The following is a 19,497-nucleotide window of genomic DNA, read 5'->3' as shown; positions in this document are numbered from 1 at the left end:
GAATACTGGAGTGGGTTGCCATGCCCTTCTCCAGGGGATCTTACCGACCCAGGGATTGAACCCGCGTCTCTTATATCTCCTGCGTTGGCAGGCGGGTTCTTTACCACTAGTGCCACTTGGGAAGCCCCATACTGGATGGGTTTCCTTAATTAAGCTCATTTCTGTACATGTGGTCTCCTCAATAACTCTTCTCAATTGGCTGGGAGTGGGGGAGAAGCCCAACCTAAAGCATATATCTGCATGATTTATAACTCTTAGTTTATAGGTTTGTGTGTAAAATACATTTTCAGGTTTATTTCTCTTGGGCTGGTAGTCGATAAACATCTTTAATGGTGGGTGTGTGGTCTGCTGGGGCATCTGCTATGTGTGAGATACCACTATTGCTTTGTTCTCAGCACATTAGAGCACTTAGGAAGCATCTGGCGAGCCCCCAAATCGGTAGCTATAACACTGTAGGTGCAATAAATCCCAGTAGACCTGGGATGTGGACAGCAGTCACCTCTGAGAAGAAGAGGATTATAACTCACTAATTCTTATGGGAAAACCATTAGCAGACCATTTGGCCACATCACATTGATTGGGTGCACCATCAAAGGCACAGATGGGAGGAAGCCATGAGAGTAAATATGTAAGTAACCCTGCGATAAAGATAAACACCCAGGGCTCCTCATCACAGTTCAGCATTTTTTTTCCACCCGTCTGGTCTCTGCTGGGGAGAAGAGGCAGACTATACAGCAGCTCATCATAAAACATTTTGTGCTGATTCCTGGGGGGGCATTTTTTCTCTCAGAGTGAAAGTTTCAGAGATCCACTTCAGTATCGGTGCAAAAGCTCCTGTTTAAGTTGACAAAACCTAATGATCATTGTTTATGAAACTATTAATGACACACAGGGCGGCACATTAAACACTGTGACAAGTAGAGAAAGAAGTAGATCATGATCAAATGGAAAACTCTGAAGACCCTCACATCCTTTGATGTTGACATCTTCATGGTTTATTTTCCTGATCTGCATCCAAATAGCCTCCTGTGTTCAATTTTCTGTATTTCATTGAAGTTACATTGAGGGTCATTGATTTGGTTAGCAGCAGCCAGCATAATAAGTATATGGACTGTATCAGATAATCTATAGGGCTCCACAGATATTTTTTTTAAAAAATCCCTGTCTTATATCAACACATCTTTCTCAATTGTCATACTTCCCTGTTACAATTAAAATTTTTCCTTTGAAGTTGGACCTTACGACCAGTGTGGTAGTTAAGAGTCAAAAGCAAAACTACACTGTTTAGAATCCATTTACAGACTGTGACCTTGCATGAATTAGCTTCTCTATGCCAGTTTCTCCATCTGTAAAAGAGGGGACAATGATACCCTCTTCTCACACTGATATTAGGATTAAATGAGTAAAGTCCTTGGAATTTTGCCTGGGACAGTTAAGTCTCAATAAATATGGGCTACAACAATTTTAAATCAAATTTCAGAGTCATGCAAGCACACGATTACATCTAATATAGTCTTCCAGATATGTTTAGCATCTGAAACAGACTAAAGACTTTATTTGAGATTGGGCTTTGCTGCTGAAAGACCTTTGAAACTATAAGCTATTAGAAAAGCACTGTCTGCCAAAGAATGCAGAATGTTTCCATAAAACCCAAATCTCTTTTAGCACTAAAATTTTAATTTTTCCATTCTATGAAAATATTTCTAAAATGCTTCAGGAATTTTCCTGCCCTCATACACATAATTTTCTGCCAACTACACCATCACAATGACTCAGTCTGTTTCTAGAACATTAAGTATTGCATTAAGTGCTATAAGAAGCCTCTCATGTGGTGCTAGTGATAAACAATGTGCCTGCCAGTGCAGGAGATGCAAGAGATGCGGGGTCAGGAAGATTCCCTGGAGTAGGGAATGGCAACTCACTTCAGCATTCTTGCCTGGGAAATCCCACAGACAGAGGAGCCTGGCAGGCAACAGCCCATGGGGTCACAAAGAGTCAGATACAACTGAGCACACATACACACACAAGTGCTACAAAACATTTAATAGGCTGTCATGCTTTTTAGTGGTCTTTTGTTTGCTTTTTACATATTTTCCCTTTCATATTTTCTCTTTCCTCATTGTCAAACCATCATCTGTCAATCAACTCACGCTCTCTCCAGTGTCCTCCAACAGCAAACACTCCTCTTGTTTTATATGAACTGGGAGAACATGACATGCTAGAATTTTGTTTTAATAAACATAAGTTCTGTGTGATAGTTTCAAGGATACTCCTTGTAAACAAAGTGCAAGGAATCTCTGATAGCTATTTTAAGAGCAACAAATGACTGTTATTAACATTTACTAAGGAATTGTTTTGTGCCAGATGGAACGCTGGGCATCTTACATTCTTTAATCTGTTTAATGGACACAATAACCCATTCTAAAGATGCCAAACACAAGGTTTCTGGAAGATAACAAGTAGTTGAAGAGTGCACTGTTAAAGAGGTGGCATGAAGCTGTGAGCCTGGTGTACTGGATTCCTGAGTCTGGTGTTTAGTAAGGTATCCCTGCAGCCCCACCCCACCCATCCATTCACACGTTTTCCCCCAAGAAACCACAAGCTGGGTAACCTGCGGAGAACTGTAAGCTAAGTTCTTGAGTGTCCTCTCTGTAGTCAAGTTATTGTAAGAACATATGCCCCCCTCACGCCCCACCCTGTACATTGTCCCTTTTATTCGACAGGACTAACTTTGAAGTGAAAGGGACGATGCCCCTGATAAGCATGGGAACACCTGCGGGCCATTGGCTGCATGCGAAGGAGCCTCCATCTCCTTAAACCAGTGTTGATTAATCATCAATCCAGTTCGTGCCTTCTGAGTTTTCTAGCAAATGTCTCTGAAAGTGGGAAATCGTCTTTTTAAAGTCACCCATCCTCTGTTACTGTGGTGAGGTTATTACAGTTCATCTGGCCAGGTTTCTGATTTCAATAGCCTGGGTGGTGTCTGATGACAGGGGAATACTAAGTCTGAATTCTGATGGTGGCGGTGACATCTTTCAAATGTAGATTTCAACATTTCAGTTTCTAAATGTGGATTTCTTTTCAATTATAATGACCCTAACCATTTGCTCTTGATCTACCTCCTTAAACGGCAGGTATTTTTTTTTTCCTCCCTTTCACTTTTTCTAATTATTTGTTCAAATTGTGTAGTTGTTTCCTTAGCTTCCCACAAGCCTTGTATAGGAAGGATTTAGTACTTGCATTTGTAGAACACTGACACTGGGTCTTTTTCTCCTTTGGGTTAAGATGCTCCCCAAGTAGACAATCAAGCATTAAAGGCGGCCCAGGAAAATCATTTAATGTTCTAGTGCAGAAATCCAATTAAAACTTTCCTTTCTGGGTGACAACAATCTCATCAGGAAAACTGACTGTGGACTAAAATCAGGATAAGCATCTGAGAGAAGGAATGCTAACAATGTAGATCTCTCAAAAAGTAATGGTATTGGCAAATATACACTACTATTGCATGCGTGTGTGCTAAGCTGCTTCAGTCTTGCCCTACTCTTTGTGACCCTATGGACTGTAGCCTGCCAGGCTCCTCTGTCCATAGGATTCTCCATGCAAGAATACCAGAGTTGATTGCCATTTCCTACTCCAGGGGATCTTCCAGACCCAGGGATGGGACCCACGTCTCTTATGTCTCCTGCATTGGCAGGCAGATTCCTTACCACTAACGCCACCTGGGAAGCCCATACACTACTATTAATACACGTAAAATAGATAACTAAAAAGGACCTACCTACTCTACAGCACAGGGAGCTCTACTCAGTACACTGTAATGACCTCTACGGGAAAAGAACCTAAAAAAGAGAGAGAATATATGTATATGTACTGGCTTCCCAGGTGGACCAGTGGTGAGGAACCTGCCTGCCAGTGCAGGAGACATAAGAGACGTGGGTTCAACCCCTGGGTCAGGGAGACCCCCTGCAGGAGGGAATGGCAACCCACTCCAGTATTCTTGCCTGGAGAATCCCATGGACAGAGAAGGGGAGGGGGTGGCTGTAGTCCATAGGCTTGCAGAGTCGGACAGGATTGAAGCAACTTAGCATAGCACAGCATGTGTATGTACAACTAATTCACTCTGCTGTACAGCAGAAGCTAGCACAACATTGTAAATCAACTATATTCCAATAAAAATGAATTATTATAAAGAGGTCCCTACAGCATGCCTTCATTCCCTTCCTTTTAATCTGTACTATAGCCCAGCTTTATTGTACAGTTTTCTGTCTTGAATGATAAGGTCCCCAAGAGCAAGGATGATGCTGAGGTCATCTCTGCCTATCTTTCCCATACTCCTCCCACACTAAACATCATTCCATTCTCATTGAAGGATTTACTGCACACCTGTGTCATGACAGACATCGTATTAGGCTCTAGAGATACAGTCTTGAATGTCTGCTGAGTTGACTCATGAAAACATGAAAAAGGCAAAGCCATTATCCAACTGACTGCAGGGTTATTTTCTTTCACTGTTTGGTGGCAATTTTTAATTAAATCTGAATAGGCATTAAGTGATAGAAGCCAAAATGACAGAAGGCGCACTGCCTCCGAGAAGGTCCAGCACGAGTCCTGCCTAGAAGGCAAGGCTTCCATGCTGTGAGTGCCGTGGTGCCCTGCTGGGGAGGTGCGGGTGTGCTCAGCTTACCTTTCTAAGCCCTTCCTGGCATCCCGTGACACAGTTCCCTTCTCCTTCTGCATTAGGTACCCAGCCAACATTACTATGGAGCTTCCCAGGTGGCTCAGTGGTAAAGAATCTGCCTGTCAATGCAGGAGATGCAGGTTCGATCCCTGGGTTGGGATGATCCCTGGAGGAGGGAATGGCAACCCACTCCAGTATTCTTGCCTGGAGAATCACCATGGAAAGAGGAGCTTGGTGGGCTATAGTCCATGCAGTTGCAAAGAGTTGGACATGACTGAGTGACTAAGCACACACACACACACACATACAACATTATTAGTTCTTATCTGAACAACCAAAGGGGCATTTCAATAACTCCTTTCTAAGGTGAACAGCAGTTTCCAGAATCTAGAACAACAGACCTAAAATTAAATGGGCCCAGGTTAATGTTAAAGGGCCCTGGAGCATCTGTGTAGGAGACTAATTGCTTGCTATTTTAATAAACTGGTATTGGTTCTAATGAGTTGATTTATTTTAAAAAAGTAGAGCATACATCAAGAGTGGAAGATGAGTTTAGGCTGAGGGGAGATGGTCACCTGGGGCTGTGGAGGAAGTGGAACATTTTAATAACTGGTGAGCAGTATCTTCTTGTGGTTTAACGACGGATTCTCTGCATTTTATAGATTTTGGAGTAACCCAAGGCCCTTGTGTCTTGGGTTTCTCTCTTCTTAGTTACGAGACTGACAGGTTTATTCTGCTGAAAATTCAGAGAGCTATAGGTCCCAGTGCAGACTGCTTTAAATACAAAGAGCTTACCGTACAGACTGGAGAAGGAAATGGCAACCCACTCCAGTATTCTTGCCTGGAGTATTCCATGGACAGAGGAGCCTGGCGGGCTACAGTCCATGGGGTCGCAAGAGTCGGACATGACTTAGCGACTAAACCAGCACCACCACTGGGAACCAATGGGTCCCTATAGATAGGGACCCATTCAAAAGCTCAAGCAATGCCTTTTAGTGATGACATTAGGAACCTCAGGCAACTGAAAAATACACTTTAGGGACCCTTGTGACCTTGATCAAATGCAAATAAATCAAAAGATCCTGAGGTCAGCACTGCTTAGGTGATTAAATCAGAAGCAGTTGACAAAGGTGCTATTTCAGGCTCTGCCCCTGGGCAGGGTTATTAACTAGGAGTTAAAAATCCTAATAAAGGGGGCCCATAAAACCCAGAAATAGTATGTGATATTTTGTGCATATTTTTCTGGAATATGGGTCCATGGCCTTCAGGATTCTCAAAGGATCCATTATTATCGAAACAGCATGAAGAACAACTCGTGTTTCCTTTCTTTCCTCCTTCCTTCTTTTCCTTCCTCCCTCCCCACTCACTCCTTGTTAGTCTTTTTGTCTGTACTTTCTACTTAAACATCCTCAGCAAGACAAGTAGCTGATATTCAACACGTATCTTCTGTAGGAACCAAGACTTGCTCAGGGTGAATTCTGTGCATACACACAGATATGATTAACCTTCATTAAGATATGACTATTCTTATGATGATTATTGAAACAAGGCTTCCCCTGGGCCTTAGCGGTGAAGAATCTGCCTGCAGTGCAGGAGACATGGGTTCTATCCCTGGATCGGGAAGATCCCCTGGAGGAGGAAATGGCAGCCCACTCCAGCATTCTTTCCTGGAGAATCCCACGGCCGGAGAAGCCTGGAGGACCACAGTGCGTATGGTCACAAAGTCAGACACGACTGAGTGACTGAGCATATGATGACCACTGAAACAAGGAAGGGCACGGGTAGTCTTGAAGTGAAAGTGAAAAGTGTTAGTCACTTAGTCGTGCCCAGCTCTTTGTGACCCTGTGCATTGTAGTCTGACAGCCTCCTATGTCCTTGGGATTCTCCAGGCAAGAATACTGGGGTGGGTTTGCTGTGCCTTCCACCAGGGGATCTTCCCAACCCAGGGATCGAACCCAGGTCTCCCACATTACAGGCAGATTCTTTACCAACTGAGCCACCAGGGAAGGCCAAGGATAGTCTTAACTTAGTTTAGACTAAGTTTTTTTAACTTAGTTTGTTCTTGCTGCACCACACTCGTGTCTTGTTTCACTGTTTACTTGTATAGTCACCACTGTAAAATGTTTTGAGGATGAGGTGGGGATCGGGGGAGGTGCTGCTGCTGCTGCTAAGTCATTTCAGTCGTGTCCGACTCTGTGCGACCCCAGAGACGTCAGCCCACCAGGCTCTGCTGTCCCTGGGATTCTCCAGGCAAGAACACTGGCGTGGGTTGCCATTTCCTTCTCCAACGCATGAAAGGGAAAAGTGCAAGTGAAGTTGCTCAGTCCTGTCCGACTCGTAGAGACCCCATGGACTGCAGCCCACCAGGCTTCTCCATCCATGGGATTTTCCAGGCAAGAGTACTGGAGCGGGGTGCCATTGCCTTCTCCGTCAGGGAAGGTGGTGGGTGGTGAATAACAGAAGTGAAATAATTTCAGGTTGCATTCAAACCCTACAATATCTTCACAATAAAAATCTATTTTTCCTTGGCCACCCCCAAAGCCGACACTCTTTCCTGCAGCATTTTACATTCTCAATGCCATAGCCTACCTTTGCTGTTGAGGTTAACCAGTGTCGACTGTGCCCTCGATACACACCGGACCCTGTGTGCTAGGAATACAAAAAGAGGATGACAGGGCTTCTGCTCTTAAACTCACATCCTGTATGCCGCAAGAAGCAGAATCTATTGGTGACTGCTCCCAACTGTCTAAAAGAAAATTGAGAACATTTCTCCAAGGAAGATACACGAACAGCCAACACGCACATGAAAAGGTGCTCGTCATCTTTAGCCATCAGGGAAATGGAAATCAAAAGCACAATGAAATACTGCCTCACACTCACTAGAGTAAGTATAACCAAAAGGATAGACAATAACAACTGTTAATAAGGATGCTGAGAAACTGAAACCCTTAGACATTGCTGGTGGTATGTAAGGTAGTACAGCCATTAGGGAAAAAAGTTTGGCAGTTCCTCAAAGGGTTAAACATAGAGTTACCATATGACTTAGAAACTTCAGTCTTAGGTATGCACCCAAGAGAACTGAAAGTCTGTATGAAAACTTGTATGTGACTGTGCATGACACCATTATTCACAATAGGTCAAAAGTGGAAACAACCCAAATGTCCATCAACTGTGAACGGATAAGCAAAATGTGGTGTGACACCACACTAAGCCAAGATGTTAATAATAGAAGAAGCTGGAGGTAGTGGTATGAGATATGAGATATGAGATATGGTAGAGGATATGAGAACCCTGTACTGGGTGCTCAATTTTTCTGTACATCCAAAATTTCTCACCAAAAGTTTACTTTAAAATGTGGTATACTGATACAGTAGAATATTACTGAGCCATAAAAAGAATGACGGGCTAGTGCATGAACCTTGAAAACATCATGCTAAGCAAAAGAAGCCAAACACAAAAGGCCATAGATTATACAATGCCATTATACGTGATGTCCAGAACAGGCAGATCAGACAGAGGGCACGTAAGTCGTTGTCAGGGGCTGGGAGAAAGGAAGAGTGGACAGTGACGTCTCATGGGTATGGGGCTTCTTTGGAGGGATATAAAAGTGCCCTGAAATTGGACAGTGGTAATGTTTGTACAATCTTTTGAATATACTAAATACCCTGGAAATGTACACTTTAAAGGGGTGAATTTTATAGTATGTGAATTATATCTTAATTTTTTAAAAGGACAGCCGAGCTGGGGAAGAGAGGAAGGACATTCTAGTTTCTGAATACACAAGGTAATGGTTTATTTCTTGACCATAATTACATTTGGATACAACTTAGCGACTCAATAACAACAATACAATAATTATATGACATTCTTGAACACACTGTCTCTGTCTTAAGTATATAAAAGAGCATAAAAGGCATAAAAAGGGGTACTTAACATCTCTTTTATAATATCCATCTTTCTCCTATGCTGTCTTCTCCACTGTGTATCATTTCCTTTCTTTTTCATATTATACCAAAGCAAAAGACAACAAATTCATCTTGACTGACATTTACCAGGAACCAATAGGAAATAAAGGATTTCTTCCTCACACAGTTTAAATTTTGCTCTCAAATTAAACGGCATTTTCTCTGATTGACCAAAAGCAAGATGAAGAATAATTCATTAAGATATGCTCTGCATATCAATTATTCATGAAGAACAAAAGCGGAGAGAGATGGAAGTGGATGTAGGACCTCCCAATGGAAGCAGACAAGGACCAAGCTTTGGCTCCATTGAAATAAAGCCACCTACAGCTCCTTGCACAATAATGTCATCACCAAACAAAAATTAGAAGACAAATGTAAGGAATGGAACTCATGCAAGCCATTAATCTGTCTTTTCAGGCTCATTAATATGTATAGCACAACTGGTGATATTGAAGAAAATAAGACAATATTATAGGGGTTGTCTCTCAATGCCAATATTCAGGTCCTTTTACTTTCAAGTTATAGCTTTAGTTTGACTAAAACTTTATTTGCTCAAACACTGTATATATTTTTGAGATGTAAAGTACTTATTGTTATATTGCAAATTCTGAGAACTGTTCTGATGTTCATGGCATCTTATTCACTGTAATAATGATCTCCATTTCATCTCAAAGCTTTTACTATTTTGTCATTATTGAACATTCTATATATATACATAAACACACGTACACACATATAGCACCATACTCATATTTCAGTCTTAAAAAAGCAAATAAAATAGCTAGGTTAGCAAGCACTCCCAGCCTTACAGATCTGCCTCAAGATAACCTGTTCTTTTCACAATCTGTGCATAGTTTAGATGGTACTGAGTAATTTCTTAGTATAACTTATGCTAGATTTAATTATATAGTTTAAATGTCTGTTAGACCATTCAGTTAACATTTCTTCAAATCTCCTCCCTTTTTAACATGTCTTTATAATAGACACATATACCACTATGCATTCTCAATTAACAACTAGTATAGAAAATATTCCACTCTCTGCTCTATCTCTTTATGTTAAAAAAAAAGATATTTCTGGGTACTAGGTACTGCATTAGTATTCCTCATCCTGATATCCAGGGGCTTCATTTCAAATTTCACTTGAAATCACTCCAGTCATATTGCTCTGATAAGAACATGAAGAGTAAGGTCACTTACCTGGCTTTACAAGGCCTGACTTCGGTTCCTTCTTGTGTCGTGCTGACTGGAGGCTTCCCTCACCAACCATTCCAATTGTGCATTTCTTTCTGGTACAGTCTTCATCACTTCCAGGGCAAAAGCCAATGGGGCTGTTCCCAGCATCTGAGGGCGTCTTCACAGGCGATACTGACTGGCTACTAGGGCAGCCTGTGTCATCTGGAAGACAGGAATCGACGAGTGTTTAATGAGGAGGAGGAGATCAATGATGGTGCAGGGGAGCCAGGCAGTGAGCCATGCCCACGCGCACTCACACACACGTACTCTGCTCAGGAGGTGCAGGCTAACTCCTGTGGATGACTTGCCTTTTATTTTCCATATTCTGGCCAATCACGTTAACAAAGGAAATACCAACGATCAAAGAATAGATTCTAAGGCAAAACCCTGTAAGACTTTTGGATCACAAATATTTCTGTGACATTCCTGTTGTCCAAACCTAAATTATGCCTGTTGTTTAAGACTTTAGGTGGTATACTGCTGGTTCATATTCATCCACGCATTTCTGATGGGGTTAGTAATAAAACGTTTGTCAGAGCAATTCAGAATTATTGATATGAATTCTTCAGGGTTGTCTGTATTAGGAAAAAGTTGCTTGAATGTTATTGACCACACCCAGTTTTCAATTACTAGACCCATCAGTTGGTTGCCAGAGTTTGAAAGAGAAGGCAGCTGACTTCAGGAGTTCAAGGAATCAGAAGACAGTGATCTTGTTTTATCATCGAACACACCTATCCAAACCAAAAGGACATCAGTCAGATATCTTGCTGTCAGGGGTAAATGGGCAAAATAAAAATAATATTCAAATTAGAAATGTTCCCTTAACTTTCAAGCTATATATTAACTACCATAGTTATTAATGTAAGTTAATATGCATAATACACAGTGACCTTGTAAATACTTATTAAGCAAACAAGAAAGTTACATTGCTGATTCCTTTAAGTTCTTTCCATATCTACTAAATGTTTATAATGGTTGATTAATTCATTAATACTGTGTTGAGGAGAAATGTATGGAATGTAAAGCCAATCGGCATTACTTAAAAGTATGTCTACTCAAAATAATCAATTAGTGGTAAATTTTCATTGCTGAAAAATTCTCTATTATATGGAAATATTTTGACAGCAGAGCTATTTTAGTAACTAAGTAGGCAAAAAAATGAATAGTACTAATGAATATTACTAAATGAATTTGGTACTAATAACTTTTAGGACTATTATATTTTTATAAATATTAAAAGAACTAAAATAATTTGCCATCTATCAAAGGCTATCATAAAACTTCATGGCTTGAATGAAGACAGAAACAGAACTAGGACTGAATAAAATATACTGGTTGCCTGAATTAACATGACTAGATAATCCATCTAAAAAGTAATTGCCATTGCTTCATTTTTGGCCTTTATTTCAATTTTTGTTATAAAATACCCCAGCTACTAGAACAAAGTGAACTTGGCATTAGTAAAATGACATATCCTTTCAGACTTTTGGACATAATAGTCTATATCGGATCTCAGTGGTCCATTTCTAGAAGTAAATGGTTTTTAGTGCACCGTTCATACCTTCTGTCTTTGCTGCTCTTTTAAATGTGCTATGTTCTTCTTGAATTGAAGAAACTGTGGCCCTGAATCACAATGTGATGAGAATCCTCTTGGCTGCTACAGCTCAGCTATTTCACTCTTGTCCCTGGCTTCTTACTTTTGCCTGTCCCATGCTTCAGTCCAAAGAAATCTGAGCTCCTTTCTTAAGGTGCAAAGACAGATTCCAGTACTTTTATGAGGCTCAACAGGTCTGCCCATGGCCTCAAGAGAGCCTGGTTCCTGATTTCTATCCCAAAGCAGATAAACCCAAATGAATGAAGTCTAATCATCCAAAATTACCTGTTGTCTTTAAAAGTATTTCCTTATGAGTCAGTTCCATAAGTTACTTCTTTTGAAAGAGAGATGGCCCAAATTAACAAAAAGTCATGCTTCAGATTCTCTACCCTCGAAAGCAATTTTTCTTGAGAACTCTGACTCCAAGGGACAAAATTAAACAGTTTCCAGTATTGAGAAACACTGTCAAAACTGTAATTTAAATAGATAGAAAACGAACACGCTTTGTTTGGTTCTACTCTCATTTAGCCAGAGTTAAACAAGAAGGAATGTGTGCATGCCATGTTTTCAGTACTAGTCATTTCAAGGACTACATGTCTGATTAAAAATTGGGGACTAAAATTATTCAGAATGGTAGCAGTTTACGGAAGGCAGTAGCAATTTTTCACCTGGCATGTATGTCTCACCTGCCATCAAAATTTACAGCCGTTATCTCCAGGGCAGGGATTGAGAAGATGAATACTTGAATAAATTTTTAACTTCAGGTACCTCATACAGCATTTGAATCACTACCTGGTAAACTAGTATTCATTTATCATCTCTTAACTGTCTGGTATTACACTTCATTTTGAGGGGGAAATGATGGGAATATGAGACATCGTCTTTCATTAAACAAATATATATCCAGTCTTGGCACTGAATCAGCCACAGGAATGTACCCAGCCCCCATACTGATAGAGCTTATAAGCAAGTAAAGGGAGTTGGTAAATATCACTCCCAGTGCATAGTTCTTGTTAACTAGTAAGCCTGTTAAGGCATATCCACACCCCAGAAAAACTGAGTTATGAGAGAAGCTTGGGGTATTTGCCTGTTTTGTCTAATGGAACCAACACTGACAAAGGAATCTAGTTTTGGAAAGGGCGGGGCCATTAATTTTCCTACTGCAGAGACTACACTTTAAGTTATGCAAACTAAGACCCCAGCAAAAACAACAGAAATTCAGTACCAGAGTCAACTGGTTAACTATGGCACTTGAGGTGTTTTCTTCTGCACAGCACTGAAGAAGTGGTTCAACAGGTCTTGTTTTTTTCAACAGGTCTTGTTTAGGGCCCTTTCTTTCCTCCCCTTCCCAATCCCTCCTCTTCCTCTCTTCCTTTTTAACTTCATGATCATAGCTGGAAGCAGACCACCAGTCCAGATGAAGATAATATTCCTTTCCAAAATTCTATGTAAAATAGTCTTAGTTCACATTTATTCCAAGATTCTAAGAACAGTCAAATTGATGTTCTTTGGTTGTTCAAGTCTAATCTCACTACATGCCAAACTACATGTGGATCCAGCACATAATAGATTTCTTTATTAAACCTACTTCAGTGAAATACTTCATGCCTTCTGTTTCCTGCTGCTATTTTGACTGTTAAATCTGTCTTGCAGAATTACAATTCTCATTACTTATGTTAGTATAAAGGAATTACCAGTGGCAGAAATTTCTAAGAGGATACCACAAAGAAACTGTTTCTGGGCAGGAAATGGCAGAAATCCTGAATGATTTACCCAGAGAAGTGTGGGTTGTTTTAAATTTCCAGAATGTCTGAGAAAAGTAAGAACATTTCAACTTGGTTTTAAGGAAAACTTTGCTCCAAGGCTTTAGAAAGAGAGTGGAGGAGATTTTCACTTCTACTGAAAAGGGGTTTTTCTCTTAAAACATGCTTAAACACACACCCACACCAGCTCTTACATAGCAGAGCTTTTATGTTTCTTTCTCATGGTATTATTCATGGTAAGTATAATTTCATTTTAAGAATATACATGAAATAGGAGCACTTCCATGTTTTACAGCGTGATCCATTTGAGATGATTTCCTTCCGGGGTCAACAATTTAAAATTCCACTTACATGAGTCCAGAATGGCCCCTGGTGGATCTCAGGGTAAAGGGACCCTCATCAGGGCCAAATGATTACCATTTGCAGTGAAGGAGACTAATTTACATGCCCCCTTTCACTTATTTTGCTGTGGTTGTATCCCTAAGTTGTGTCCAACTCCTTGCGACCCCATGAACTGCAGCACACCAGGCTCCCCTGTCCTCTGCTATCTCCTGGAGTTTGCTCAGATTCATGTCCATTGAGTTGGTGATGTTACCTAACCATCTCAACCCCTGCTGCCCACTTCTCTTTTTGTCTTCAATCTTTCCCAGCATCAGGGTCTTTTCTAATGAGTTGGTTCTTCACTTCAGGTAGCCAAAGTATTGAAACTTCAGGTTCAGCATCAGTCCTTCCAATGAATATTCACTTTTATTTATACTGAGGAATAAGTTCTTTCATTGATTTGTTCCTGTTTATTTTCTTTGAATATGTCAATCCACAGGATTAAGGATAATAGAAAAATATTTACAGATTTAGGAACCTCCAGAAGTTGTGGCCCACCTCAAGTGCTGTAAGAAATATACTACTAACTCGTTTCCAAATTGATTTTGAGGGAAAAAAACTTTAAGGTCTACAAAGACAGATGGGAGAAACAAATATCTAATGCAGTTTTGGAGCTTGGAGGTTGTTAAAAATGATTTTTTAATCTATTTTCTTCTCTCTTTATATTATAAGCTCTTTGAGAGTATGGGATACAGCTAAAAATTGTACAATTACTCTATCTAAAATTCTGAAAAAAGTGTGCAAAACCACCTTTTAAAACAATTTGTATATTATTTTAAATGTACTAAAGAAACTTAAGTTAAAGAAAATATTCTGTTGGGTTTTTAAATTATAAAAGTAATACTCTTTAATGCAGAACATCTAGAGTACAGAAAATCACAAAGAAGTAGAAAAAATAAAGAGATAATAGTTTCCTAGAATTGTACTGCCAATAAGAAATATTTAACTATTTGGTATATTTCTTACTGATTTTTTATGCATATTATTTACTTGCTTGCTTGTTTTCTGTTTTTTTTAAATTTCAACATACATTACAGCTTCTTTACTCTGTTATTAAAAATTTTTTTCCCTGGAATTTGTTAGGTTAGACAGAAAGAAGCTGTTAAGGCTAGTAGGAACCAAAACAATTAAAAGGAAATAATATCCTGATTGTAAAAGCTGTTACTGGAGAATCTGTATTTTATGATAACTTAAATCACTCACTGATATTGGAAAGTTCTTTCTTACAGAAGCATTCTGGTTAGTGGAAGTAAGATGGAATAATAGAAAGTTACTATGGTTGACCCTTGAACACGTGGCTGGTTGGTGGTTGGGGGTGCTGACCCCATGCAGTAGAAAACCAAGTAAAACATAGCAGTTGATCCACCATGTATGCAGTTCTACATTCAAGGATTCAACAAACCTTAGCTCATAGTATATATTCATTTTAAAAAGTCTGAGTATAAGTGGACTCATGCAGTTTAAACCCATGTTGCACAAGGGTCAACTTTGTAATTATTTCCAAAGGAATAACAGATTTAAGCAACAACACAATGGATGAAACCATTAGACAAAAGGCTGACGGAGAGTCTGTAGTAGAGGGATGAAGCCTTACCCACTTGTACCCACTGAGTATCCTTAGCATAACTGGGGCAAAGGACATTATGTACCTTCTGACGGGCTATGAGATGAAACACACGGCACTCCCCATGAAGTATTTTTGCCACAAAAAAACTTCCCCTAAATCTAATCAAGCTTTAAAGCTAATGTCCACCACACAATATGGAGAACAGGAATGAGTTAAATCAGGGGTTGGCAAACTGCAGCCTGAAGGCCAAATCCTGTTCGCTGCCTGCTTTTGTAAATCAAATGTTACTGGAAAACAGCCCAATCCTTTACATGGTGTGGGCTGTGGCTTTCAAGCACAAAAGCAGAGGTGAATAATTACAACAGAGATCATCTGGCGAGCAAAGCTGAAATTATTTACTACCTTGTCCTTTTCAGAAAAGTTTGTTGGCCTCTGGTTTAAATAATACCGTGAGGAAGGAAACAGAAACTTTCGAGATGACTGGGGCTATTTTGGTGTTCTCGATAGTACCAAGGAATTATGTTAATTGTGTTAGTAATGAAAATGACACTAATTTTTGCAAGAAAATGTTCATTTTTTAAAGAAATGAGTGCTAAGGTATGGACATGAAATGGCATGATGTCTGGATATAAGCTTTAAAATGCTTCAGCAAACTAAAAAAGAAAGAAAGAGACAGATGCAGCAAATACGACATCTTGCTATTACTTAATCTTGATAGAACGGACAAGCAGCATATTAGGGTTTACTATAGTATTCATCTTTCTTTGGGTATGTTTTTAAAAGTTTCAGAGTATTTTATTTAATTTCTCAAAAATATTATTTTTAAATGAGTAACTGTTTAAAACAGGAATGCAGTATTTCCAAAAATCAATTCCTTCTTGCAGGGTTTTTTAGGTTGTTTCCAATTTTCTATTATTGAAATTGCTTTAATAACACTCTACAGATAAATCTATGGTCACATTTTTTTTATTACCTCATAGAACGTATCTCTAAAAGTAAAATCAACACTTTTTACAAAAACTAACAATTCTGAGAAATTTCAGGCAATTTATATTCCTGTTACTTTCATATGAGAGTACCCTACTTATTAAATTTATGCTAGTAATGAATACTAGTTTGTTTGCATTTTTGCCAAGTTAATATGAAAAATGTATTTCTGATGTTTTAGTTTGCATGTATTTAATTATCAGTGAGGCTTAATGTCTTTCATATGTTCGCTGGTCTTTTTTTTACTTATTCTATGTACTGTGCATGTTTTTGACAATTTTTCTATTAAGGTGTTAAGGAATTCTTATTGATCTATAAGAAATTCTTACATATGGAAGGCACAGTCCTCCAGCATAGTTCACCAAATTTATTGTTGGCTTTTAGTTTAAAATGTTTTCAACAACCAACCTTTTCTATGTCTAGTTGTTAAATCTCTCCATATTTCCTTTGTGATTTCTTTCAATGCTTTAATGCTTAGAATGTCATTTTTAACTCCAGGATCAATTAAATGTTACCAAATCACTGCAGATGGTGATTGCAGCCATGAAATTAAAAGACACTTACTCCTTGGAAGGAAAGTTATGACCAACCTAGATAGCATATTCAAAAGTGGAGACGTTACTTTGCCAACAAAGGTCTGTCTAGTCAAGGCTATGGTTTTTCCAGTGGTCATGTATGGATGTGAGAGTTGGACTGTGAAGAAAGCTGAGTGCTGAAGAATTGATGCTTTTGAACCATGGTGTTGGAGAAGACTCTTGAGAGTCCCTTGGACTGCAAGGAGATCCAACTAGTCCATCCTAAAGGAAATCAGTCCTGGGTGTTCTTTGGAAGGAATGATGCTAAAGCTGAAACTCCAGTACTTTGGCCACCTCATGCGAAGAGTTGACTCATTGGAAAAGACTCTGATGCTGGGAGGGATTGGGGGCAGGAGGAGAAGGGGATGGCAGAGGATGAGATGGCTGGATGGCATCACTGACTCCATGCACATGAGTTTGAGTGAACTCCAGGAGTTGGTGATGGACAGGGAGGCCTGGTGTGCTGAGATTCATGGGCTTGCAAAGAGTCGGACACGACTGAGCGACTGAACTGACTGACTGACTGATACTTTCTTCCCCTGGAGAAGGGAAAGGCTACCCACTCCAGTACTCTGGCCTAGAGAATTCCATGCACTGTAGTCCACAGGGTCACAAAGAATCAGACACGACTGAGCAACTTTCACTTTCATACTTTCTTCTAGATTGTTATAATTTCAGTTTTCATGTATATTAAACCCATCTGCAATTCATTTTAAAATGCAGTATAAGGTTAGATGCTGTTATTGTTTTCTTAATTTTTAGGAAATCTATCCTTCCCATATTACTTGTTAATGCTTTTCTGGTGAAAATTTGAAAGCAATGAATATTTTCTGCAAAGTGAATATATATATATGTGTATAGGTGTGTGTATATATGTGTGTGTGTGTATATATATGCACGTTGTGTGTGTGTGCTATATTATGTCCAACTCTTTCAGACCCTAATGGACTGTAGCCTACCAGGCTCCTTTGTCTATGGGATTCCCCAGGCAAGAATACTGGAATGGGTTGCCATGCTCTCCTCCAGGGGATCTTTCCAACCCAGGGATCAAACCTGCATCTGTCTCCAGCATTGGCAGGCAGGTTCTTTACCACTAGCACCATCTGGTAAGCCCCTATACATATATATGTGCTGTGCTGTGCTTAGTTGCTCAGTCATGTCCAATTCTTTGCCACTCCCTGGACTGTAACCCGCCAAGATCCAGGCAAGTATACTGGAGTGGTTTGCTATGCCCTCATCCAGGGGATCTTCCCAACCCAGCAATCGAACCCAGGTTGCCCACACTGCAGGGAGATTCTTTACTGTCTAAGCCACCAGGGAAGCCCATGAATACTGGAGTAGGTAGGCGATCCCTTTTCCAGGGGATCTTTCTGACCCAGAAATCAAACCTGGGTTTCCTGCATTGCAGGCAGATTCTTTACCAGCTGAGCTACCAGGGAAGCCCATATATATATATATATATAACCCACATTTAAAAATATTAGGATTGCCTAAGTGTGTGTACATTTACTGATATTTAAGGTGTCTAACAACCAGTGCGGAGAAGGCAATGGCACCCCACTCCAGTACTCTTGACTGGAAAATCCCATGGATGGAGGAGCCTGGTAGGCTGCAGTCCATGGGGTTGCTAAGAGTCGGACACAACTGAGCGACTTCACTTTCACTTTTCACTTTCCTGCATTGGAGAAGGAAATGGCAACCCACGCCAGTGTTCTTGCCTGGAGAATCCCAGGGACGGCGGGGCCTGGTGGGCTGCCGTCTATGGGGTCACACAGAGTCGGACATGACTGAAGCGACTTAGCAGCAGCAGCAGCAGCAACAGCCAGTGCTATCCAACACGTTTGGTGACAATTATGATGACCAAGTCCCAACTTCAAGTTCCTAGTAATCTAAAGATTATTGATAAAATATTTCTTCAAAGTCCAAGGAACATCTTTAAAACTTCTGGTTCATTTTTGAATTTAGATATTAGAGCTCATTGGTTTTCCAAAATGCTGAACTAAACAATTCCAGAAGAACTTAAAAATAACAGCAGGCAGAGGAAAATGTGGTTTTGTGCCATAAGGTCTTGAAACATTCAGTTATGGTTTGATGCTGTTCAATGTTCAGTTGCATAATTTGGAGGAAGAATTATTTCCATTTTAAAGAAACATCAAACTATATAGAAATCTAGTTGATTCTCATGCATGACAAAGGCATTTACAGACAACTTACTCATCTGCTCAACAAATATTTACTGAGTATCTACCATGTGCCAGACACTGTTATAGGTGTTACTATTTACTGCTCAGGAAATATTTACTATTTATTGGTCAGGCAGGAGGAGAAGGGGGTGAGGATGAGATGGTTGGATGGCATCACCAACTCAATGGATATGAATTTGAGCAAACTCCAGGAGATAATGGAGGACAGATGAGCCTGACATGCTGCAGTCCATGGGGTTGAAAAGAGTCGGACATGACTGAGCAACTGAACAATAATTTACTGCTCCAGACACTGACATTTCTGAAGATAGTCTAATGGGAAACAAGTAAAATGTCATAGTTTAAATTCATGGTTAATCTGAACCCTGTGAAATTCTTACTAAAAACTATTCAAATGCTCTGAAAGGATATAGGTAAGATAAAAGTAACATAGCTCTCATGTCCAAGAATACTAGTTTTATCTATAATTTTAATAATATCTCATTTTTATAGATGGGAAAACTAAGGCTTGGACAGGGTAAGAAATCCAGTCACACAGCTAATAAGGG

The 19,497-nt window shown here is 39.9% G+C and overlaps 1 protein-coding gene across 8 annotated transcripts in view; it reads right to left on the bottom strand.

Moving 5' to 3' along the window:
• SYBU (syntabulin) overlaps positions 1–19,497 on the bottom strand; it is a 129,340-nt gene that overhangs the window by 50,340 nt on the left and 59,503 nt on the right. For 6 of the 8 annotated variants that reach the window (XM_010812148.4, XM_005215596.3, XM_025001763.1 and 3 more), the window contains 2 exons: positions 9,843–10,040; positions 7,268–7,327 (listed from right to left, as the gene is read on the bottom strand). In XM_010812148.4, the coding sequence (XP_010810450.2) occupies positions 7,268–7,327; positions 9,843–10,040 (258 nt within the window). The remainder of the gene's footprint in view (positions 1–7,267; positions 7,328–9,842; positions 10,041–19,497) is intronic. The other 2 variants (XM_005215597.5, XM_059874282.1) reach the window with 1 other exon arrangement.

This window comes from Bos taurus, chromosome 14, assembly GCF_002263795.3.
Source record: "Bos taurus isolate L1 Dominette 01449 registration number 42190680 breed Hereford chromosome 14, ARS-UCD2.0, whole genome shotgun sequence".
Taxonomy (NCBI): domain Eukaryota; kingdom Metazoa; phylum Chordata; class Mammalia; order Artiodactyla; family Bovidae; genus Bos; species Bos taurus.
The sequence above is the reverse complement of the archived record's forward strand: the minus strand, read 5'-3'. Positions and strand labels throughout refer to the sequence as shown.